This window comes from Oncorhynchus clarkii, chromosome 22 (genome assembly GCF_045791955.1).
Source record: "Oncorhynchus clarkii lewisi isolate Uvic-CL-2024 chromosome 22, UVic_Ocla_1.0, whole genome shotgun sequence".
In the NCBI taxonomy this organism is placed as follows: Eukaryota; Metazoa; Chordata; class Actinopteri; order Salmoniformes; family Salmonidae; genus Oncorhynchus; species Oncorhynchus clarkii.
The window spans coordinates 39,080,578-39,105,938 of NC_092168.1; the positions used below are offsets into that span (position 1 = coordinate 39,080,578).

Genomic DNA, 25,361 nt, shown 5'->3' on the forward strand with positions numbered 1-25,361 from the left:
GTCAGGATTCCATAGCCGCAGGCAGAACAGTTGAAACTGGAGCAGCAGCACGGCCAGGTGGACTGGGGACAGCAAGGAGTCATCATGCCAGGTAGTCCTGAGGCATGGTCCTAGGGCTCAGGTCCTCCGAGAGAGAGAAAGAAAGAGAGAATTCGAGAGAGCATACTTAAATTCACACAGGACACCGGATCAGACAGATGTCGTAGCCACAAGGACTCTCTAGTACAGACACCAACACTTTCACATTGACATCCTGCAGGCATAGACACAGGCAGTATGCCCATGTAGGCCCTTACACTGTCACTGGGTTAGGTGCATGTTGGTCACCTTGAGAACTGTTGGTAAATTATAATGATGCTGTTTTTGCGTGGAAGATATTGCAAGTATTTCTGCATTAAAGAAAACAACTCAAACACGACTGCCTCTCTTTCCCACAGGCATTCTCACTCTCTATCTCTCACACGTTAGTCCATAATCACTCTCTACGTCTTCTGTAATCACTCTCTATGTCTTCTGTAATCACTCTCTACGTCTTCTGTAATCACTCTCTACGTCTTCTGTAATCACTCTCTACGTCTTCTGTAATCACTCTCTACGTCTTCTGTAATCCCTCTCTATGTCTTCTGTAATCACTCTCTATGTCTTCTGTAATCACTCTCTACGTCTTCTGTAATCACTCTCTATGTCTTCTGTAATCACTCTCTACGTCTTCTGTAATCACTCTCTACGTCTTCTGTAATCACTCTCTACGTCTTCTTTAATCACTCTCTACGTCTTCTGTAATCACTCTCTACGTCTTCTGTAATCCCTCTCTACGTCTTCTGTAATCACTCTCTACGTCTTCTGTAATCCCTCTCTACGTCTTCTGTAATCACTCTCTACGTCTTCTGTAATCACTCTCTACGTCTTCTGTAATCACTCTCTATGTCTTCTGTAATCACTCTCTATGTCTTCTGTAATCACTCTCTACGTCTTCTGTAATCACTCTCTACGTCTTCTGTAATCACTCTCTATGTCTTCTGTAATCACTCTCTATGTCTTCTGTAATCACTCTCTATGTCTTCTGTAATCACTCTCTACGTCTTCTGTAATCACTCTCTACGTCTTCTGTAATCACTCTCTACGTCTTCTGTAATCACTCTCTACGTCTTCTTTAATCACTCTCTACGTCTTCTGTAATCACTCTCTACGTCTTCTGTAATCCCTCTCTACGTCTTCTGTAATCACTCTCTACGTCTTCTGTAATCCCTCTCTACGTCTTCTGTAATCACTCTCTACGTCTTCTGTAATCACTCTCTACGTCTTCTGTAATCACTCTCTACGTCTTCTTTAATCACTCTCTACGTCTTCTGTAATCACTCTCTACGTCTTCTGTAATCACTCTCTACGTCTTCTGTAATCACTCTCTACGTCTTCTGTAATCAAAGTCTGTCACTCACTAGTAGACAGACTCTCCTCTCTGCACACTGGGGGCTGGTGGTAATCCTGTTTAGTGAGTGGGGTGGCAGGGAGCGTGTTATCCAAACAGAGCTCACCATGTCTTTATGTGCGTAATCCGGGTGGCTTTCTTAGCATCACTAATGGAGGTTCCAGGCCTTCATCAGGGGAACACTAGAGAGGGATAACGTAGCGGGTGTTAAATAGAGGTTTTAGGGGATTAAGCCGTTTGGACCACAAAGCCCCCTGCACGGGACAGGGCCAGAGGGGCGTGACTTTATCGGATGTGAGGGATGAGGAGGATTTGGGGAGGGTGGAAAAAGTTGGGGGTGGTTTGTTCCAGGAACAGTCACAATGACACTGCAGCAAAGGAAGGCAGCTGTAGGCAGGACAAATAAACGGTGGCCCCTCTCCGCTCTGCTCTGCACCCCTTCTTCAGACCAGCTCTGGGTGGAGGGTCACTTCTCTGTGGAGAATGTATCCACCTGGTTGGCAAAGACGGGGAGCCCTAGTGCTACTGCCATCTAAAGCATCCCCCTGTTCATTCATACCTCTCCCGCCATGAATTTTCCTTCCTTTAATTCCTCTCTCTCTCTCTCTCTCCCTCCCTCTCTCCCTCAGTTTCCCTTAACCTCCCTCTCTCCGTGTCCACTGAGCATCAGTCACAGTCAGAACCCAGCGTGGTGTGGTGCCAGTTGTTTCATTCAGCTTAGCTAAATGATGGAGTGTCTTGATTATCCCTGGTGTCAGCTTTGATCAGGGGGGGCATATATCATCTGGACTAGGCTAGGGGATGAGGGACACGCTGGCTGCTCTGCCTGGCTGTCTGGCTGCTCTGCCTGGCTGGCTAGCTGCTCGGCCTGGCTGGCTTCTCTGCCTGGCTGTCTGGCTGCTCTGGTCTGCCTGGCTTGCTGGCTGGCTGCTCGGCCTGGCTGGCTGCTCTGTCTGGCTGCTCTGCTCTGCCTGGCTTGCTGGCTGGCTGCTCTGCCTGGCTTGCTGGCTGGCTGCTCTGCCTGGCTGTCTGGCTGGCTGCTCTGCCTGGCTGGCTGGCTGCTCTGCCTGGCTGGCTGGCTGCTCTGCCTGGCTGGCTGGCTGCTCGGCCTGGCTGGCTTCTCTGCCTGGCTGGCAGGCTGCTCGGGCTGGCTGGCTGCTCGGCCTGGCTGTCTGGCTGGCTGTTCGGCCTGGCTGGCTGGTTGCTCGGCCTGGCTGGCTGGTTGCTCGGCCTGGCTGGCTGGCTGCTCGGCCTGGCTGGCTGGCTGGCTGTTCGGCCTGGCTGGCTGGTTGCTCGGCCTGGCTGGCTGGCTGCTCGGCCTGGCTGGCTGGCTGCTCGGCCTGGCTGCTCGGCCTGGCTGGCTGGCTGCTCGGCCTGGCTGGCTGGCTGCTCGGCCTGGCTGGCTGGCTGCTCGGCCTGGCTGGCTGGCTGCTCGGCCTGGCTGGCTGGCTGCTCGGCCTGGCTGGCAGGCTGCTCGGCCTGGCTGGCTGGCTGCTCGGCCTGGCTGGCTGGCTGCTCGGCCTGGCTGGCAGGCTGCTCGGCCTGGCTGGCTGGCTGCTCGGCCTGGCTGGCTGGCTGCTCGGCCTGGCTGGCAGGCTGCTCGGCCTGGCTGGCTGACTCCCTACCTGCTCCACACTACACACAGCCTTTGATTGGTGGGCAGCAGCATGACTCATGTCACCATTCTAAACAGCATTATTAACAGTGTTGTATCTCTCCCAGATTGGAGGGAACACAGCCTCTGGGATGGGGGGGGGGGGGCTGTGTTTTCAGCCACTGCTTGAGGTGTTACTGTGTAAGGACTATTCCTGGTTGTAAGACCATTCTTTAGGTCAGGGATCATCAACTGGATTCAGCCGCGGGACGATTTATGTGTTGAGTGGATGGTCAGGGGGCCAGAACATAATGACAAATCATTTGTAGACTGCAAATTGACCGAAAGAAGCACAAACAGATATAACATTTGACTTAAATGTACTCATTTCAAACTTTGCTTACATTTGTATGCAATCACGTACAGCACCAGTCAAAAGTTTGGACACACCTACTCATTCCAGGGTTTTTCTTTATTTGTACTATTTTCGACATTGAAGTCATCAAAACTACGAAATAACACATATGGAATCATGTCGTAACCCAGAAAGTGTTAACACAAATCAAAATATATTTGATGTACATTACATTTTACATGATGTAATGTCTTTCTCTGCCCAAACCATCCAGACATAACCTCCCCCTCCCCTGCAGAGTATCCATCTCCAGTAGGAGGGGGGGTTGGGGTGCTCTCCTTTCTCCTTCACCCTCTCCTTCCCTCTGCCCTTCTCTCTCTCTCTTTCTCCTCCTTTCTCCTTCTCTTCTCTCCCCCAGGCTGAAGAATGCCTGGCAGGCCCTTTAATTGGTGCAGCCGGGGCCAGGTGTAGCCACTTGTCTCAGCCTCCCTCAGTGTTCTTTGGAGGTCCACTCAGGCCGGGCCCCTTCCCTTCCCCAGACTCATTCAAAGGGGCCACAATGCTCTCTCTACCAGGCCCCCAAGATTCAAAGGCCCTGCTGGTTTTTAACTACGCACCCCCCAGTCCAGTAAATGGCGTTCACATATCATTTTTTTTTGCTAAAACGGCCCCTCACAAAAAAAGGACTCCCCCTCATGTTACCCCCCAACACCTCCTTCCCAGGCCTCTCCAGCCTCCAGTTCTTTCTCCCAGGGCCTTTATTAGTTTTGTGAATTCCTGACGAACTCTTGTCCATCTCTTTGCAGTGGCTCCCGTTGGGACCTGTATCAACCCTGTTTGTCCTCTCAGGGAAAATCCTCCTGTTGTTCTTTCTCTATAGTAGAATATATGACTGCAGGGAATTAATGTAGATGGGAAATAGAATGGTTGATTTAGAATGAGAATTTAGAAAATGTTTCTATTTTATTCAATAATGTGCCATTAAGAAAATGTCCTATTTTTTCCCTCCCCCTGTCCCTACAGGTGATAGATGGGACGCTGGCCCCCTTCCTCTCCAAGGTGATTCAGTTTGCCAGTTCCCATGTCTACAGCTGCAGACAGTGCAGAGAGAAGGGCTTCATCTGTGAGATGTGTCAGAACGGACAGGTCATCTACCCCTTCCAGGAGAGTGCTACTAAGAGGTGAGTCCCCTGTATGCACAGATCTAGGATCAGCACAATATCCCACTAACCCGCAACCAGGATCCCACTAACCCGCAACCAGGAAATGGCGGAGCGATTTCTGCATGTCGCACCTTTAGCTTTTCGGGGTAATGCAGAAAACTGATCTTAGATCATGATGGCATCCTCGAGAATGAATGGAGTAAAGAGGAGTGTGTCTCTGTCTCTTGTTAGTCACACCAGCTGGAAGGGGCACGGGTGATAGGGACATGGCACCGTGCTGGAGAGGAGCAGTTTATCCTCCTTGCTCTGTCCCAGTCACTGTCCTCGTCTCCTTCTGCTTGAGCCTTATGACATGCTACTGAGAAGGAATGGCCCTCTCTCACCTCAGGGAGGTTTGATGTTTCACTGAAAATGAATGGAGATCAGGAAGAGGAGAGGAGAGGACAGAGAGGAGAGGAGAGGACAGAGAGGAGAGGAGAGGACAGAGAGGAGAGGACAGAGAGGAGATCAGGAAGAGGAGAGGACAGAGAGGAGATCAGGAAGAGGAGAGGAGAGGACAGAGAGGTCAGGAAGAGGAGAGGAGAGGACAGAGAGGAGATCAGGAAGAGGAGAGGAGAGGACAGAGAGGAGATCAGGAAGAGGAGAGGACAGAGAGGAGATCAGGAAGAGGAGAGGACAGAGAGGAGAGGACAGAGAGGAGATCAGGAAGAGGAGAGGACAGAGAGGAGAGGACAGAGAGGAGATCAGGAAGAGGAGAGGACAGAGAGGAGAGGACAGAGAGGAGATCAGGACGAGGAGAGGAGAGGACAGAGAGGAGATCAGGACGAGGAGAGGAGAGGCCAGAGAGGAGATCAGGACGAGGAGAGGAGAGGACAGAGAGGAGATGAGGAGAGGAGAGGACAGAGAGGTCAGGAAGGAAGAGGAGGGAGGGAGGGAGAGCTCTAGGCCAGAGAGGGAGGGAGGGCAGAGCGAGAGCTCTAGGCCAGAGAGGGAGGGAGGGCAGAGCGAGAGCTCTAGGCCAGGGAGGGAGGGCGAGAGCTCTAGGCCAGGGAGGGAGGGAGAGCAGAGCGAGAGCTCTAGGCCAGAGAGGGAGGGAGGGCAGAGCGAGAGCTCTAGGCCAGAGAGTTGGAAAGGGAGAGAGGGAGAACGAGAGCTCGAAGCCGAGAGAGGGAGAGGCCAGAGAGGGAGAGCGCTAGCTCGAGGCCAGAGAGGGAGAGCTCTAGCTCGAGGCCAGAGAGGGAGAGCTCTAGCTCGAGGCCAGAGAGGGAGAGCTCTAGCTCGAGGCCAGAGAGGGAGAGCTCTAGCTCGAGGCCAGAGAGGGAGAGCTCTAGCTCGAGGCCAGAGAGGGAGAGCTCTAGCTCGAGGCCAGAGAGGGAGAGCTCGAGCTCGAGGCCAGAGAGGGAGAGCTCTAGCTCGAGGCCAGAGAGGGAGAGCTCTAGCTCGAGGCCAGAGAGGGAGAGCTCTAGCTCGAGGCCAGAGAGGGAGAGCTCTAGCTCGAGGCCAGAGAGGGAGAGCTCGAGCTCGAGGCCAGAGAGGGAGAGCTCGAGCTCGAGGCCAGAGAGGGAGAGCTCTAGCTCGAGGCCAGAGAGGGAGAGCTCGAGCTCGAGGCCAGAGAGGGAGAGCGCGAGCTCGAGGCCAGAGAGGGAGAGTGCGAGCTCGAGGCCAGAGAGGGAGAGCGCTAGCTCTAGGCCAGAGAGGGAGAGCGCTAGCTCTAGGCCAGAGAGGAGGGAGAGCGAGAGAGGGAGAGAGAGAGAGATCTCTAGGCCAGAGGGAGAGAGAGAGATCTCTAGGCCAGAGAGAGACCTGCTCCTCTCTTGGTCTGGTTGTGTCAGCATTCATAACATAACCTTGGACACTCAGTCAGTTTGCCCGCTATATATACAGTGGCTTGTGAAAGTGTTCACCCCCCTTGGCATTTTTTAAATTTTGTTGCCTTACAACCTGGAATTAAAATTGTATTTTGGGGTGTTCGTATCATTTGATTTACTCAACATGCCTACCACTTTGAAGACACAAAATATTTTTTATTGTGAAACAAACAAGAAATAAGACAAAAAAAACTGAAAACTTGAGCGTGCATAACTATTCACCCCCAAAGTCAATACTTTGTAGAACCACCTTTTGCAGCAATTACAGCTGCAAGTCTCTTGGGGTATGTCTCTATAAGCTTGGCACATCTAGCCACTGTGATTTTTGCCCATTCTTCAAGGCAAAACTGCTCCAGCTCCTTCAAGTTGGATGGGTTCCACTGGTGTACAGCAATCTTGAAGTCATACCACTGATTCTCAATTGGTTTGAGGTCTGCGCTTTGACTAGGCCATTCAAAGACATTGAAATGTTTCCCCTTAAACCACTCAAGTGTTTCTTTAGCAGTATGCATGGGGTCATTTGGGGCGGCAGCATAGCCTAGTGGTTAGAGCGTTGGACTAGTAACCGAAAGGTTGCAAGATCAAATCCCCGCGCTGACAAGGTACAAATCTGTCATTCTGCCCCTGAACAAGGCCATCATTGAGAATAAGAACTTGTTCTTTCTTAACTGAGTAAAATAAAGGTAAAATATATATATTTTTTAATTGTCCTGCTGGAAGGTGAACAGGTTTCCCTCAAGAATTTCCCTGTATTTAGCGCCATCCATCATTCCTTCAATTCTGACCAGTTTCCAAGTCCCTGCCGATGGGGAAAAACATCCACACTGCCACCACTCAACAGCCGTACACTCCACAGAGATGGCCTTTACGGAAGAGTGGCCAGAAAAAAAGCCATTGCTTAAAGAAAGAAATAAGCAAACATGTTTGGTGTTTCCCAAAAGGCACGTGGGAGACTCCCCAAACATATGGAAGAAGGTGAGACAAAAACTCTCATCACCCCGAGAACACCATCCCCACAGTGTACGGCTTAAAGTGGTCCTATGGACAGATACTCCAATCTCCGCTGTGGAGCTTTGCAACTCCTTCAGGGCTATTTTTGGTCTCTTTGTTGCCTCTCTGTTTAATGCCCTCCTTGCCTGGTCTGCGAGTTTTGGTGAGCGGCCCTCTCTTGGCAGGTTTTTTGTGGTGCCATATCCTTTCAATTATATTAATGGTGCTCTGTGGGATGTTCAAAGTTTCTGATATTTTTTTATAACTCAACCCTGATCTGTACTTCTCCAAAACGTTGTATATACTGAATAATTTTGCACAAACAATTTTTCAGTTTTTGATTTGTTAAAAAAGTTTGAAATATCCAATAAATGTCGTTCCACTTCATGATTGTGTCCCACTTGTTGTTGATTCTTCACAAAAAAAATACAGTTTTATATCTTTGTTTGAAGCCTGAAATGTGGCAAAAGGTCGCAAAGTTCAAGGGGGCCGAATACTTTCGCAAGGCACTGTATATATTAAATATACAGTATATATATATACTGTACAGTATACAGTGTGTGTGTGTGTGTATATATTATATATATATATATATATACACACACAGTATATCCACAAAATAGTCCAAGTTGGTGAAGTGAAATGAGTAGCCCCTAAGTAAGATCTGGAGCAACCAATTACCTTAAAGTCACATAATTAGTTAAATAAAGTCCACCTGTGTGCAATCTAAGTGGTGGACTTTATTTAACTAATTATGTGACTTTAAGGTAATTGGTTGCTCCAGATCTTATTTAGGGGCTTCATAGCAAAAGGGGTGAATACATATGAACAGACCACTTTTAAGTGTTTTATTTTTTAGAATTTTTGTGAAACAAGTAATTTTTTCATTTCACTTCACCAATTCTGACTATTTTGTGTTTGTCCATCACATGAAATCCAAATAAAAATCAATTTAAATTACAGGTTGTAATGCAACGAAATAGGAAAAGCACATTGGTGCCCCGTTTTGGCGCAAATGTCATAACCAATGCTATAGATCAAATCAAAAGTTTATTTGTCACGTGCGCCGAATACAACAGGTGTAGAGAACTTACAGTGAAATGCTGAATACAACAGGTGTAGAGAACTTACAGTGAAATGCTGAATACAACAGCTGTAGACCTTACAGTGAAATGCTGAATACAACAGGTGTAGAGAACTTACAGTGAAATGCTGAATACAACAGGTGTAGAGAACTTACAGTGAAATGCTGAATACAACAGGTGTAGAGAACTTACAGTGAAATGCTGAATACAACAGGTGTAGAGAACTTACAGTGAAATGCTGAATACAACAGGTGTAGAAAACTTACAGTGAAATGCTGAATACAACAGGTGTAGAGAACTTACAGTGAAATGCCGAATACAACAGGTGTAGTAGACCTGACAGTGAAATGCTGAATACAACAGGTGTAGAGAACTTACAGTGAAATGCTGAATACAACAGGTGTAGAGAACTTACAGTGAAATGCCGAATACAACAGGTGTAGTAGACCTGACAGTGAAATGATGAACTCAACAGGTGCAGAGAACTTACAGTGAAATGATGAATACAACAGGTGTAGTAGACCTGACAGTGAAATGCTGAATACAACAGGTGTAGAGAACTTACAGTGAAATGCTGAATACAACAGGTGTAGAGAACTTACAGTGAAATGCCGAATACAACAGGTGTAGTAGACCTGACAGTGAAATGATGAACTCAACAGGTGCAGAGAACTTACAGTGAAATGATGAATACAACAGGTGTAGTAGACCTGACAGTGAAATGCTGAATACAACAGGTCAAGTGCTAAACCTTAGTGAAATGCTGAATACAACAGGTGTAGACCTCACAGTGAAATGCTGACTTACAGGCTCTAACCAATAGTGCAAAAAGGGTATTAGGTGAACAATAGGTAAGTAAAGAAATAAAACAACAGTAAAAAGACAGGCTATATACAGTAGCCAGGCTTTAAAATTAGCGAGGCTACATACAGACACTGGTTAGTCAGGTTGATTGAGGTAGTATGTACATGTAGATATGGTTAAAGTGACTATGCATATATGATGAACAGAGAGTAGCAGTAGCGTAAAAGAGGGGTTGGTGGGTGGTGGGACACAATGCAGACAGCCTGGTTAGCCAATGTGCGGGAGCACTGCTTGGTTGGCCCAATTGAGGTAGTATGTACATGAATGTATAGTTAAAGTGACTATGCATATATGATAAACAGAGAGTAGCAGCAGGGGTGGCTGGAGTCTTTGACCATTTTTAGGGCCTTCCTCTGACACTGCCTGGTGTAGAGGTCCTGGATGGCAGGCAGCTTAGCCCCAGTGATGTACTGGGCCGTACGCACTACCCTCTGAAGTGCCTTGCGGTCAGAGACCGATCAATTGCCGTACCAGGCAGTGATGCAAACAGTCAGGATGCTCTCGATGTTGCAGCTGTAGAATCTTTTGAGGATCTCAGGACCCATACCAAATCTTTTTAGGTTCCTGAGGGGGATTAGGCTTTGTCGTGCCCTCCTCACGACTGTCTTGGTGTGTTTTGGACCATTCTAGTTTGTTGGTGATGTGGACACCAAGGAACTTGAAGCTCTCAACCTGTTCTACTACAGCCCCTGTTGATGAGATATGTTGATATGTTGAGTCTGATGCATTCCATAATCATGCTCTACAATATTGTGTATTCCAATGTATTGTCTCTTTTGACCCGTCACTCTAAATGTCGTTCTTTTCAGACACAGTAGATGCTTTCACCATTCTATGTTCCATACGTTTTAGGATGCAATCTCATCTTTTCTTCTAGTCATTGAGATACTTACAGCGCTTTCAGAAAGTTTTCACAGCTCTTATCTTTTACCAAAATCAAATCAAATGTATTTATTATAGCCTTTCGTACATCAGCTGATATCTCAAAGTGCTGTACAGAAACCCAGCCTAAAACCCCAAACAGCAAGCAATGCAGGTGTAGAAGCACAGTGGCTAGGAAAAACTCCCTACCACATTTTGTTGTGTTACAGCCTGAATTTAAAATTGATTACATTTAGATTTTGTGTCACTGGCCTACACACAATACCCAATGTCAAAGTGGAATCACATTTGTTTTTTATAATAAAATATTGTACAATCCAGGTGTGTAAAGCTCTTAGAGAATTACCCATGAAGACTCACACCTTTGGCAGCAGTAATTGCTGCCAAAGGTGATTCTAACATGTATTGACTCAGGGGTGTGAATACTTATGTAAATTTGATATTTCTGTATTTCATTTTCAATAAATGTGCACTTTGCCATTATGGGGTATTGTGTTTAGATGGGGGAGAAAGAAATCAATTTAATCCATTTTGAATTCAGGCTGTAACACAACCAAATGTGGAATAAGTCAAGGGGTATGAGTACTTCCTGAAGGCACTGTATGTAGTAAAGATGCATATGTATTGCTCAGCTGATGGAATGATGGATGGAATGATGAATGGAATGATGAATGGAATGATGATTGGAATGATGGATGGAATGATGAATAGAATGATGAATGGAATGATGAATGGAATGATGAATGGAATGATGAATGGAATGATGGATGGAATGATGAATAGAATGATGGATGGAATGATGAATGGAATGATGAATGGAATGATGAATGGAATGATGGATGGAATGATGGATGGAATGATGAATGGAATGATGAATGGAATGATGAATGGAATGATGGATGGAATGATGAATGGAATGATGGATGGAATGATGAATGGAATGATGAATGGAATGATGAATGGAATGATGGATGGAATGATGAATGGAATGATGAATGGAATGATGGATGGAATGATGGATGGAATGATGAATGGAATGATGGATGGAATGATGAATGGAATGATGAATGGAATGATGGATGGAATGATGAATGGAATGATGAATGGAATGATGAATGGAATGATGGATGGAATGATGAATGGAATGATGAATGGAATGATGAATGGAATGATGGATGGAATGATGAATGGAATGATGAATGGAATGATGGATGGAATGATGGATGGAATGATGAATGGAATGATGGATGGAATGATGAATGGAATGATGAATGGAATGATGGATGGAATGATGAATGGAATGATGAATGGAATGATGAATGGAATGATGGATGGAATGACGGATGGAATGACGGATGGAATGACGGATGGAATGACGAATGGAATGACGGATGGAATGATGAATGGAATGATGGATGGAATGATGAATGGAATGATGGATGGAATGATGGATGGAATGATGGATGGAATGATGGATGGAATGATGAATGGAATGATGGATGGAATGATGGATGGAATGATGGATGGAATGATGGATGGAATGATGAATGGAATGATGGATGGAATGATGAATGGAATGATGGATGGAATGATGGATGGAATGATGAATGGAATGATGAATGGAATGATGAATAGAATGATGGAATGATGGATGGAATGATGAATAGAATGATGGAATGATGGATGGAATGATGAATGGAATGATGAATAGAATGATGGAATGATGAATGGAATGATGGATGGAATGATGAATGGAATGACGGATGGAATGACGAATGGAATGACGAATGGAATGACGAATGGAATGACGGATGGAATGACGGATGGAATGACGGATGGAATGACGGATGGAATGACGAATGGAATGACGAATGGAATGACGGATGGAATGACGAATGGAATGACGGATGGAATGACGGATGGAATGACGGATGGAATGACGGATGGAATGACGGATGGAATGACGAATGGAATGACGAATGGAATGACGGATGGAATGATGGATGGAATGATGGATGGAATGATGAATGGAATGATGAATAGAATGATGGAATGATGAATGGAATGATGAATGGAATGATGAATAGAATGATGGATGGAATGATGAATGGAATGATGAATGGAATGATGGATGGAATGATGGATGGAATGATGAATGGAATGATGGAATGATGAATGGAATGATGAATGGAATGATGAATAGAATGATGGATGGAATGATGGATGGAATGATGAATGGAATGATGGATGGAATGATGAATTGAATGATGAATGGAATGATGAATAGAATGATGGATGGAATGATGAATGGAATGATGGATGGAATGATGGATGGAATGATGGATGGAATGACGGATGGAATGACGAATGGAATGACGAATGGAATGACGAATGGAATGACGGATGGAATGACGGATGGAATGACGAATGGAATGACGAATGGAATGACGAATGGAATGACGGATGGAATGACGGATGGAATGATGGATGGAATGATGAATGGAATGATGAATAGAATGATGGAATGATGAATGGAATGATGAATAGAATGATGGATGGAATGATGAATGGAATGATGAATAGAATGATGGATGGAATGATGGATGGAATGATGAATGGAATGATGAATGGAATGATGAATGGAATGATGGAATGATGAATGGAATGATGGATGGAATGATGAATAGAATGATGGAATGATGAATGGAATGATGGAATGATGAATGGAATGATGAATAGAATGATGGATGGAATGATGGATGGAATGATGAATGGAATGATGAATAGAATGATGGAATGATGAATGGAATGATGAATAGAATGATGGATGGAATGATGAATGGAATGATGGATGGAATGATGAATGGAATGATGAATAGAATGATGGAATGATGAATGGAATGATGAATAGAATGATGGATGGAATGATGAATGGAATGATGGATGGAATGATGAATGGAATGATGAATGGAATGATGGAATGATGAATGGAATGATGAATGGAATGATGAATAGAATGATGGAATGATGGATGGAATGATGAATAGAATGATGGAATGATGAATGGAATGATGAATGGAATGATGAATGGAATGATGAATGGAATGATGGATGGAATGATGGATGGAATGATGAATGGAATGATGGATGGAATGATGGATGGAATGATGGAATGATGAATGGAATGATGAATGGAATGATGAATAGAATGATGGAATGATGGATGGAAGGATGAATAGAATGATGGAATGATGAATGGAATGATGAATGGAATGATGAATAGAATGATGGATGGAATGATGAATGGAATGATGGATGGAATGATGAATGGAATGATGAATGGAATGATGGATGGAATGATGGATGGAATGATGGATGGAATGATGAATGGAATGATGGATGGAATGATGGATGGATGGAATGATGGATGGAATGATGGATGGAATGATGGATGGAATGATGAATGGAATGATGGATGGAATGATGGATGGAATGATGGATGGAATGATGGATGGAATGATGGAATGATGAATGGAATGATGGATGGAATGATGGATGGAATGATGGATGGAATGATGGATGGAATGATGGATGGAATGATGAATGGAATGATGGATGGAATGATGGATGGAATGACGAATGGAATGATGGATGGAATGATGGATGGAATGATGGAATGATGAATGGAATGATAGAATGATGGATGGAATGATGAATGGAATGATGGATGGAATGATGGATGGAATGATGGATGGAATGATGAATGGAATGATGGATGGAATGATGAATGGAATGATGATTGGAATGATGGATGGAATGATGAATGGAATGATGATTGGAATGATGGATGGAATGATGGATGGAATGATGAATGGAATGATGGAATGATGGATGGAATGATGGATGGAATGATGGATGGAATGATGGATGGAATGATGGATGGAATGATGAATGGAATGAAATGATGAATGGAATGATGAAATTATGGATGAAATGATAGATGGAATGATTGATGGAATGATGAAATTATGGATGACATGATAGATGGAATGATGGATGGAATGATGAATGGAATGATGAATGGAATGATGGATGGAATGATGAATGGAATGATGGATGGAATGATGGATGGAATGAAATGATGAATGGAATGATGAAATTATGGATGAAATGATAGATGGAATGATTGATGGAATGATGAAATTATGGATGACATGATAGATGGAATGATGGATGGAATGATGAATGGAATGATGGATGGAATGATGAATGGAATGATGGATGGAATGATGGATGGAATGAAATGATGAATGGAATGATGAAATTATGGATGAAATGATAGATGGAATGATTGATGGAATGATGAAATTATGGATGACATGATAGATGGAATGATGGATGGAATGATGAATGGAATGATGAATGGAATGATGGATGGAATGATGAATGGAATGATGGATGGAATGATGGATGGAATGAAATGATGAATGGAATGATGAAATTATGGATGAAATGATAGATGGAATGATTGATGGAATGATGAAATTATGGATGACATGATGGATGGAATGATGAATGGAATGATGAATGGAATGATGAATGGAATGATGAATGGAATGATGGAATGATGGATGGAGAGACAGCCACCTGTGTAGTATGCTGTCCTGTCCTATAGACACCTGGCAGGATGGCAACAGGTGGTACATCTTAGACAGTCAGGGCTGAACTGAACAGGGCCATTAAAACTACATTTTATCCACATTTTTACTATAGTGATGTTTTCCCTCTGATTTACAATACATTTCTGACATTGGTCAAATCGACCAGCCTACAATCCCCACAGATTGTTGTTGTATTTTGGTGTGTGTGTGATCCAGATGTGATGTCTGCGGAGCGGTGTTCCATACAGAGTGTCGTCAGAAGGCCCAGCCATGTCCACGCTGTGTCCGCAGGGAGCTCCACCACACGAGACCCTCGTCCTTCTGGAGCCCTGAGCCCTAACGACGATACACCAGGCTGCTTCACAATGCCCTACCAGGACACCTGATCACACACAGAGAGAGAAACAGCGGACCCACTCCACAGAGCTGCTCTTACCAAAGTGTGTGTGTGTGTGTGTGTGTGTGTGTGTGTGTGAGAGAGAGAGAGAGTCGGCCAGGATACACAGTAACATAAGTGTTGATGACTAAGCAAGGATCATGCTCCCTGACACACCTGCTTTTTGATCTGACATCACTCTCACCTGGGAGAGATGGACACTAACGCAACACCCACTGGAGAGGAACTACTCTGCTTTCTGCATGAGAAACACTCTTTTCATGCCACTTTAAACAGCTATGACCGGAAGCAGGGGTTGGAACCAAAATTATTTTTCAATCATTTCGTTCTGAACAGAACCATTTGTTTTTTAAAATGTCATTCCACTGTTCTGCTCTGCAAAATAAAGTTCCAAAAAGTACTGGTTTATATGGTTCTTCTGTTCCTTTTTAAACCTCTGAAATATGTACAGTACCAATCACAAATGGACACACCTACTCATTCCAGGGTTTTTCTTTATTTTGACTATTTTCTACATTGTAGAATAATAGTGAAGACATCAAAACACATATTGAATCATGTAGTAACCCCCAAAAGAGTTAAACAATCGGTGGCTACTTACTTTGGTTACTACATGATTCCATATGAGTTATTTCTTAGTTTTTGATGTACAATGTAGAAAATAGTCAAAATAAAGAAAAACCCTGGAATGAGTAGTTGTGTCCACACTTTTGACTGGTACTGTATATTTTTGACATTTAGCTGGATATTAAATGACTTCACCAATCAGGGCAGAAAGAGCAGCTTGCTGTGGAGCGGGAAAGCGATCTGCATAGGAAAGTCGTTGAGAGCTAATTGTATTTTGCCGTAAGAGCATGGTTTAATCAGGAAGAGAGAGGATGGGGAAGCTTTCCGTAAGAGCATGGTTTAATCAGGAAGAGAGAGGATGGGGAAGCTTGCCGTAAGAGCATGGTTTAATCAGGAAGAGAGAGGATGGGGAAGCTTTCCGTAAGAGCATGGTTTAATCAGGAAGAGAGAGGATGGGGAAGCTTGCCGTAAGAGCATGGTTTAATCAGGAAGAGAGGATGGGGAAGCTTGCCGTAAGAGCATGGTTTAATCAGGAAGAGAGAGAATGGGGAAGCTTGCCGTAAGAGCATGGTTTAATCAGGAAGAGAGAGGATGGGGAAGCCTGCCGTAAGAGCATGGTTTAATCAGGAAGAGAGAGGATGGGGAAGCCTGCCGTAAGAGCATGGTTTAATCAGGAAGAGAGAGGATGGGGAAGCTTGCCGTAAGAGCATGGTTTAATCAGGAAGAGAGAGGATGGGGAAGCTTGCCGTAAGAGCATGGTTTAATCAGGAAGAGAGAGGATGAGGAAGCCTGCCGTAAGAGCATGGTTTAATCAGGAAGAGAGAGGATTGAGGAAGCTTGCTCTGAAGCGTTGGGCATCTTGTTATGACGTGTATGATCTGAATTAGGCCCACAGAATTATACCTACAGAGGAGCGCTTCTTCAGATCAACTTTGAATGTCTTTGAACTTCCGAGTTGGTTTAATGTTGGACCGGAGCAAACGCTAGCTAGCTAGTGGTGTGAAAAGAGTGTGTCCTCTGTCATCATAGTGCTACACACACAAATAAAGGAAGACAGACTATGATGACTGAACAGCAGTGATGTGTCCTTTAAGTTTCTGGGCACACAAACATACCACCTGAAGGCTTTACGGGATAACCTTTCCACACACACACACACACACACACCAGGTGACTCAACAGCTGGTTATGAGAAGGACAGCTGGTTCCAGTTGGTGTGATGTCACTATATGCAGTGTGTATGGACTATATGTGTTCTCAGTTGGTGTGATGTCACTATATGCAGTGTGTATGGACTATATGTGTTCTCAGTTGGTGTGATGTCACTATATGCAGTGTGTATGGACTATATGTGTTCTCAGTTGGTGTGATGTCACTATATGCAGTGTGTATGGACTATATGTGGTCTCAGTTGGTGTGATGTCACTATATGCAGTGTGTATGGACTATATGTGTTCTCAGTTGGTGTGATGTCACTATATGCAGTGTGTATGGACTATATGTGGTCTCAGTTGGTGTGATGTGGCAACTCGCTACATATCTGAAGTCTACATTAGGATACTGTGTCCCCAGCCTTTCCCCACACTGTCTCTCTGGACGTCATTCTCTTTCCCTCCCTCTCCTTCACATGTTTTTGCACTATCAATGCATGTTAATTCAGATGTCAAGCCACAGATTGGGCTCGTAGCCACAGTATTGAAGGATGCGTTTGCATATTTAACTCGCCTATTACCCTTTGGAGCCCCTCTATAACCCAGGGTTTCCCCAAACGCGGTCCTTCAATAACCAACTCACCATAAGTTTGATGGTGAAGTTGGTTATTTAAAAAAACATTTTTTAACCTTATTTAACTAGGTAAGTCAGTTATGAACAGATTCTTATTTACAATCATGGCCTACCCCGGGCCAAACCCGGACGACACTGGGCCAGTTGTGCACCCAGCTCTAACCTGGCAACTCTTTATCTGGACATGTTCAATAGAAGGGTCCAAGACTAACAGGAAACTAGAATGAGTTTGAGGTCATAGTCATTTCACATATCATGTATTCTTAATCCTGGTTAAATAAGGGCTACGAGTCCTGTCCTCTGATGCTAGAGGCTGGTGGAGTTATTGACTGTCCAGTATATTCAGCAGGGAAAGCTCCTTCAGGTCAGCCCTACATCCCCAGGCCTCAGCCACAGGAGGCCCAAATTACAGTCCAGGGAAAACACCATGCGTGGCTTAGTTCTGTTACACAAGCCAAGCCGTCACAAACCCACAGGAGCTGGGACTGTGATGGCTCACTGCTCTCACTCTGGAGCCATATCAAGTGTGTGTGTGTGTGTGTGTGTGTGTGTGTGTGTGTGTGTGTGTGTGTGTGTGTGTGTGTGTGTGTGTGTGTGTGTGTGTGTGTGTGTGTGTGTGTGTGTGTGTGTGTGTGTGTGTGTGTTTGTTTTTTTTGTTTTTTTTTCCATTACCGGAACTATACTTGGGGCAATAATATACATTTTTCTTTTCATTGTTGCCTTTTTCTCTCCTCTGTTTCTTGTCCTTTTTGAGGTACTCTGCTTTAATCGTGAGTGTCTAATTGAGTGTCTTCCCTATGCAACTAGGTCTTTATAGTCGTACTCTGCTTTCTCTAGAATACATTTCTCTGGTTATCACTGTCCTCTTTTCTTCCCATGTCGTCCCATCTCTCCTGGACGGGCCCTTTATCTGGTCATCCAAGTTCTGGAAGTTTATTTGTCCATGTATTTGTATGTAAGTGTGTTCGTTTTCCTGTGGTTTACATTTGAAGTAACAAGTCATATTATTTCTGGAAATGTCTTGCATTGATTGAAAACTGGATAATGGCTCTAAGCCAGGGTGTTGGTGTGGCTGACACTGAGCCAGCGATACTAAGCTGCACTAATGCCCCAGACAAGGTCCAGTTAACAGCTAGCTAAGTGGGTGTGCTTGTTTAAATGCAGCTACATTATCGTTTTTGGCATGTTGCCCAATCAATTATTTTGCCAGTATTGTTTTTTTGTGTTGTGTAATAAATCACCTTTCTTTTTGTGTGTGAATGCATAATGAGTACATGCTTTTGAACATTTCATTAATGGTATTTATTGAGTGACTGTACGTTCGCCTGCCTTAACAGCCTGTTGACGTGTTCCTTACAGCAATAATGTAGTCTGTGTGAGACTGACGTGTGGGCTTCTATCTTTAATCATGGCACCGTCGCCTCAGATTCCCATTTAGTATTGAACCATGTTTCTGTTTGTTCATTGTATAGACCGAGGGCCAAAAACCACGGTCACTGTTGCTTGAATAAGGGTGCCTACTCCAATCTGGAACGCAACGGAGAATATATCTGAAATGTGATGTTTTATTTTAATTGGCTTCTAGCAAAGCTCCTCAATGTACAACTAGTAATGTGCTGAGAGGACAGGGAGGGTATATAACTTGTGTTCCTTGAAGTAAAACGCTGTACATAAATGCAGTACAATGTACATAACTAAAGTCAGAGTGCAGACTCTTACACGGCTGATGTTCGCTCTGTAACGGCTTCTCTTAACGTGAGTTGATCTTTTAAACATCAGGGATTCTGTGCACTGTAAATGGTGAACAATATTGTCCCTACTGAGGGACTGATGAGAGCGTTGAACCAAAGGGAATAAACCTCCTGGACATGTCTTTCTGTTTGGACTCGGAGTCCCAAATAGGGATTTATTTACTTCCATGTGCCTTCGCACCATGAGCCCTTGGTTTCTGAATTACTGCACCCTGCTTTTCGTTGCTGTGTTTTTATTCACTTCAGTGTTTTACTCTGCCTTTGTTACATTGTGTTACTTTGGACCAATATTTATTGTATTTATGTTGTGCACCAACCACCACCATGTCTGTCTGGACTTCAGCACTGTTTCAGGTTAATCTACCGTTCTGCCTTGGTTTCAGACTGTATCTCAGCCAACAGACAACATCTGTGCCTGACCGTTCTGCCTTGGTTTCAGTCTGTATCTCAGCCAACAGACAACCTCTGTGTCTGACCGTTCTGCCTTGGTTTCAGACTGTATCTCAGCCAACAGACAACCTCTGTGTCTGACCGTTCTGCCTTGGTTTCAGACTGTATCTCAGCCAACAGACAACCTCTGTACCTGACCGTTCTGCCTTGGTTTCAGACTGTATCTCAGCCAACAGACAACCTCTGTGCCTGACCGTTCTGCCTTGGTTTCAGTCTGTATCTCAGCCAACAGACAACCTCTGTGTCTGACCGTTCTGCCTTGGTTTCAGACTGTATCTCAGCCAACAGACAACCTCTGTGTCTGACCGTTCTGCCTTGGTTTCAGACTGTATCTCAGCCAACAGACAACCTCTGTGTCTGACCGTTCTGCCTTGGTTTCAGACTGTATCTCAGCCAACAGACAACCTCTGTGCCTGACCGTTCTGCCTTGGTTTCAGTCTGTATCTCAGCCAACAGACAACCTCTGTGTCTGACCGTTCTGCCTTGGTTTCAGACTGTATCTCAGCCAACAGACAACCTCTGTGTCTGACTGTTCTGCCTTGGTTTCAGACTGTATCTCAGCCAACAGACAACCTCTGTGTCTGACCGTTCTGCCTTGGTTTCAGTCTGTATCTCAGCCAACAGACAACCTCTGTACCTGACCGTTCTGCCTTGGTTTCAGACTGTATCTCAGCCAACAGACAACCTCTGTGTCTGACCGTTCTGCCTTGGTTTCAGTCTGTATCTCAGCCAACAGACAACCTCTGTGTCTGACCGTTCTGCCTTGGTTTCAGACTGTATCTCAGCCAACAGACAACCTCTGTACCTGACCGTTCTGCCTTGGTTTCAGTCTGTATCTCAGCCAACAGACAACCTCTGTGCCTGACCGTTCTGCCTTGGTTTCAGTCTGTATCTCAGCCAACAGACAACCTCTGTACCTGACCGTTCTGCCTTGGTTTCAGTCTGTATCTCAGCCAACAGACAACCTCTGTACCTGACCGTTCTGCCTTGGTTTCAGACTGTATCTCAGCCAACAGACAACCTCTGTGTCTGACCGTTCTGCCTTGGTTTCAGTCTGCATCGCAGCCAACAGACAACCTCTGTACCTGACCGTTCTGCCTTGGTTTCAGTCTGTATCTCAGCCAACAGACAACCTCTGTACCTGACCGTTCTGCCTTGGTTTCAGTCTGCATCGCAGCCAACAGACAACCTCTGTACCTGACCGTTCTGCCTTGGTTTCAGTCTGTATCTCAGCCAACAGACAACCTCTGTACCTGACCGTTCTGCCTTGGTTTCAGTCTGCATCGCAGCCAACAGACAACCTCTGTACCTGACCGTTCTGCCTTGGTTTCAGACTGTATCTCAGCCAACAGACAACCTCTGTGTCTGACCGTTCTGCCTTGGTTTCAGTCTGCATCGCAGCCAACAGACAACCTCTGTACCTGACCCCTCGTTCCTCCTGCTGTTCTTTCTTCTTTTCTCTTTTTACCACTGATGCCAATAAAACAAACTACTACAGCATGGTGTGGGCAGTGATGTTGTGATCTGGCTTGTCATTTCACATCAGCGACATGATATACTAAAGGGACAGAAGATTTTCCTGAGCTGGAGAAGTAAACCAGTTGAAAAGCATAGCCTCCACAGAGATGTTTCTTCTCTGGTCATACACGATCTGGAAAACCCCATGGCCCTAGTTAAACAATACATTATGCACTATATATGAAATACATCATTATTATCTGGTTATAACTCAGAACAAACCTAATAATGGTTACAGAGTGGAACAACTGATTCAGTTCTGTCTATTTCTACCCCTATAGTTCTGTTAATGGTCCGGATGGTTCCTATTGGGCTTGGTTGGTCTTGGTTTGGTTTAGGGCCAGAGAAGGTCCAAACACTAACTCTTGACTCTCACTAATCCCAAATTACAACCTAACTTCCAGATGGATCAGGTTTCCTGGAGGAGAACCAAGAGCCAGCCAGAGGACCTGTCATAAACCACACTATACTACCAGCCTTGTAATGTCATGTAAGAGGATGCACCAAGGATCTGATTGAGTTCTACCACTCGCTTTGTGTCCTTTTTTAATACTGAATTGTATTATATTGCTTATGCTGGCACGTTATCTCGTTCTATCCTTTTCAAAGGTTAAGGTCTGGAAGAACCCTAAAGACATTGTGTTAATTCATTGGCATGACCTCATTGGTGAGACAACATCCACCTGGTATCACATTCTACCAACTCTCCAGCCTGGCATAGGAGTAGATAGGAGTTGCCCCGAACCACTAATACAGGGTCAGATATTATTTCATCCAACCCAATGGTTAATGGTAGGATTATCATCTGATCCTAGATCTGTGGTTGGGGCATACAGCAGCCAATGGGATCCCTGTTCCATCTGTCAGGGCAAACCACTGAGTCCACACAAAGCTTGAGAAACCCACTCTCCTACCACCCCCCTGCTCTGGTGGCCTCTTCCCCAATCCCCATGTAGTTTACTTTGTCAACGCTCCACTTTTCCTCCCTGCGGCAGGCAGCAGCCATTTCTCCTGGCCTGGTGGCCTCTTCCCCAATCCCCATGTAGTTTACTTTGTCAACGCTCCACTTGTCATCCCTGCGGCAGGCAGCAGCCATTTCTCCTGGTCTTTGGAGAGAGTGAGAGATGAAGCACTAAAGCTGACAGGCAGTAATCCACAGGCATCTAAGGAGACCCGACAATGGGCTGCAACACGCCCTCCTGTCGTGGACGTGTGCCAGCCTGTCGTGGACGTGTGCCAGCCTGTCGTGGATGTGTGCCCGCCTGTCATGGAGTGTGTCCGCCTGTCGTGGACGTGTGCCTGCCTGTCGTGGATGTGTGCCCGCCTGTCATGGAGTGTGTCCGCCTGTCGTGGACGTGTGCCAGCCTGTCGTGGACGTGTGCCAGCCTGTCGTGGATGTGTGCCCGCCTGTCATGGAGTGTGCCCGCCTGTCGTGGACGTGTGCCTGCCTGTCGTGGACGTGTGCCAGTCTGTCGTGGACGTGTGCCAGCCTGTCATGGAGTGTGCCCGCCTGTCGTGGACGTGTGCCAGCCTGTCGTGGACGTGTGCCAGCCTGTCGTGGATGTGTGCCCGCCTGTCATGGAGTGTGCCCGCCTGTCGTGGACGTGTGCCTGCCTGTCGTGGACGTGTGCCAGCCTGTCGTGGACGTGTGCCCGCCTGTCGTGGACGTGTGCCAGCCTGTCGTGGATGTGTGCCCGCCTGTCATGGAGTGTGCCCGCCTGTCGTGGACGTGTGCCAGCCTGTCGTGGACGTGTGCCAGCCTGTCATGGAGTGTGCCCGCCTGTCGTGGACGTGTGCCAGCCTGTCGTGGACGTGTGCCAGCCTGTCATGGATTGTGCCCGCCTGTCGTGGACGTGTGCCAGCCTGTCGTGGACGTGTGCCAGCCTGTCGTGGATGTGTGCCCGCCTGTCATGGAGTGTGCCCGCCTGTCGTGGACGTGTGCCTGCCTGTCGTGGACGTGTGCCAGCCTGTCGTGGACGTGTGCCCGCCTGTCGTGGACGTGTGCCAGCCTGTCGTGGATGTGTGCCCGCCTGTCATGGAGTGTGCCCGCCTGTCGTGGACGTGTGCCAGCCTGTCGTGGACGTGTGCCAGCCTGTCATGGACGTGTGCCAGCCTGTCGTGGACGTGTGCCAGCCTGTCGTGGACGTGTGCCCGCCTGTCGTGGATGTGTGCCAGCCTGTCGTGGACGTGTGCCCGCCTGTCGTGGACGTGTGCCAGCCTGTCGTGGACGTGTGCCAGCCTGTCGTGGATGTGTGCCCGCCACATTTTTTTTCTTCGTGAAGTGGCAGAGAGATCTGAAAGGTTTGGGTTGTTTTTAGAGGGTCCTTGAGCCTTGCCGCTCTGTTGATTCCAAAACCCATTAAGATCTTAATGTTGGGCAGGTCAGAGTTGAAGTCTCATCTCTCTGTCCTCTCTGTCCTCTCTCTCTTCTAAATGGAGCCCTCACACATTTATTTCCCTGGGGGACACAAGGGTTACAGGCTTTGTAACCATTTAAGATTTAAAACAGATTTTGTTTTAAGGTTGTTTTAACTACACAAAGTATATGAGTGTTTTCTCTCTGTAAATGTATGAAATGAATGAGTGGGAGGATGGAACCATTCCATCTCTGTTATTGGAAATGTATATACTGTAGTTACCAGAGGAATTAAATCCCTGAAAATGTCAATGGACTTTGAAACTATGAACTCTGCATGCAGTTTGCTGACATGACAAAATGTGGTTGAAAGAAAAGGAGCTCAGCCTTTAGTTCCTGTCCTTGTTCCGTCTGCAGGCTTCCCAAACGAGGCAAGAGTCTACAGGCTTCCCAACCAGTCCCTAACGAGGCAAGAGTCTGCAGGCTTCCCAACCAGTCCCTAACGAGGCAAGAGTCTGCAGGCTTCCCAAACGAGGCAAGAGTCTGCAGGCTTCCCAAACGAGGCAAGAGTCTGCAGGCTTCCCAACCAGTCCCTAACGAGACAAGAGTCTGCAGGCTTCCCAAACGAGGCAAGAGTCTGCAGGCTTCCCAAACGAGGCAAGAGTCTGCAGGCTTCCCAAACGAGGCAAGAGTCTGCAGGCTTTCCAACCAGTCCCAAACGAGGCAAGAGTCTGCAGGCTTCCCAAACGAGGCAAGAGTCTGCAGGCTTCCCAAACGAGGCAAGAGTCTGCAGGCTTTCCAACCAGTTCCAAACGAGGCAAGAGTCTGCAGGCTTCCCAAATGAGGCAAGAGTCTGCAGGCTTCCCAAACGAGGCAAGAGCCTGCAGGCTTCCCAACCAGTCCCAAATTAGGCAAAAGTTTGCAGGCTTTCCAACCAGTCCCAAACAAGGCAAGAGTCTGCAGGCTTCCCAAACAAGGCAAGAGCCTGCAGGCTTCCCAACCAGTCCCTAACAAGGCAAGAGCCTGCAGGCTTCCCAACCAGTCACAAACAAGGCAAGAGTCTGCAGGCTTCCCAACCAGTCACAAACAAGGCAAGAGTCTGCAGGCTTCCCAACCAGTCCCTAACAAGGCAAGAGCCTGCAGGCTTCCCAACCAGTCACAAACAAGGCAAGAGTCTGCAGGCTTCCCAACCAGTCACAAACAAGGCAAGAGTCTGCAGGCTTTCCAACCAGTCCAAAACCATGCAAGTCAGCAGGCTTCCCACAAGTTCCAAACAAGGCAAGAGAAAACTGTAACAGAACAATGTGTGTGTGTTCAAACTGTGTATCGCCTGACTCATTTGCCTGTGATTTGTATTGAGGAGCAGGCAAATTGAACCTGAGTGTCGACCGCGCTTAATTGTCATTGCCAATTAGTGCGTTGTCAGCGGCCACAATGGCTCAACTGTAGCGAGCGGAACACGATCCTTTGTGCTTCTCCAGTGGCCCGGGGGCCGGTCAAGACTCATTTAGGGCCTTGACAACAAGAGAGGAGAAATGCCATCAGAAAAAGAAAACAAAAGATGGTTTAAGGAGAAAAAGACGATGGGAGAGATGATGGGTGCAAAGGGAGAGGGAGGAGGGGGTAACATGGGATGGAACGCGAGG

General features: G+C 46.1%; 1 protein-coding gene across 1 annotated transcript in view; it reads left to right on the forward strand.

The window, feature by feature from the left end:
* Positions 1–15,524, forward strand: part of LOC139380892 (pleckstrin homology domain-containing family M member 3-like) — a 63,716-nt gene extending 48,192 nt beyond the window's left edge. Inside the window, 3 exon segments of the mRNA XM_071124043.1 lie at positions 4,402–4,559; positions 15,108–15,225; positions 15,227–15,524. Coding sequence (XP_070980144.1) covers positions 4,402–4,559; positions 15,108–15,225; positions 15,227–15,277 — 327 coding nt within the window. The 3' untranslated portion in view covers positions 15,278–15,524.
* Positions 15,525–25,361: the final 9,837 nt, after the last annotated feature.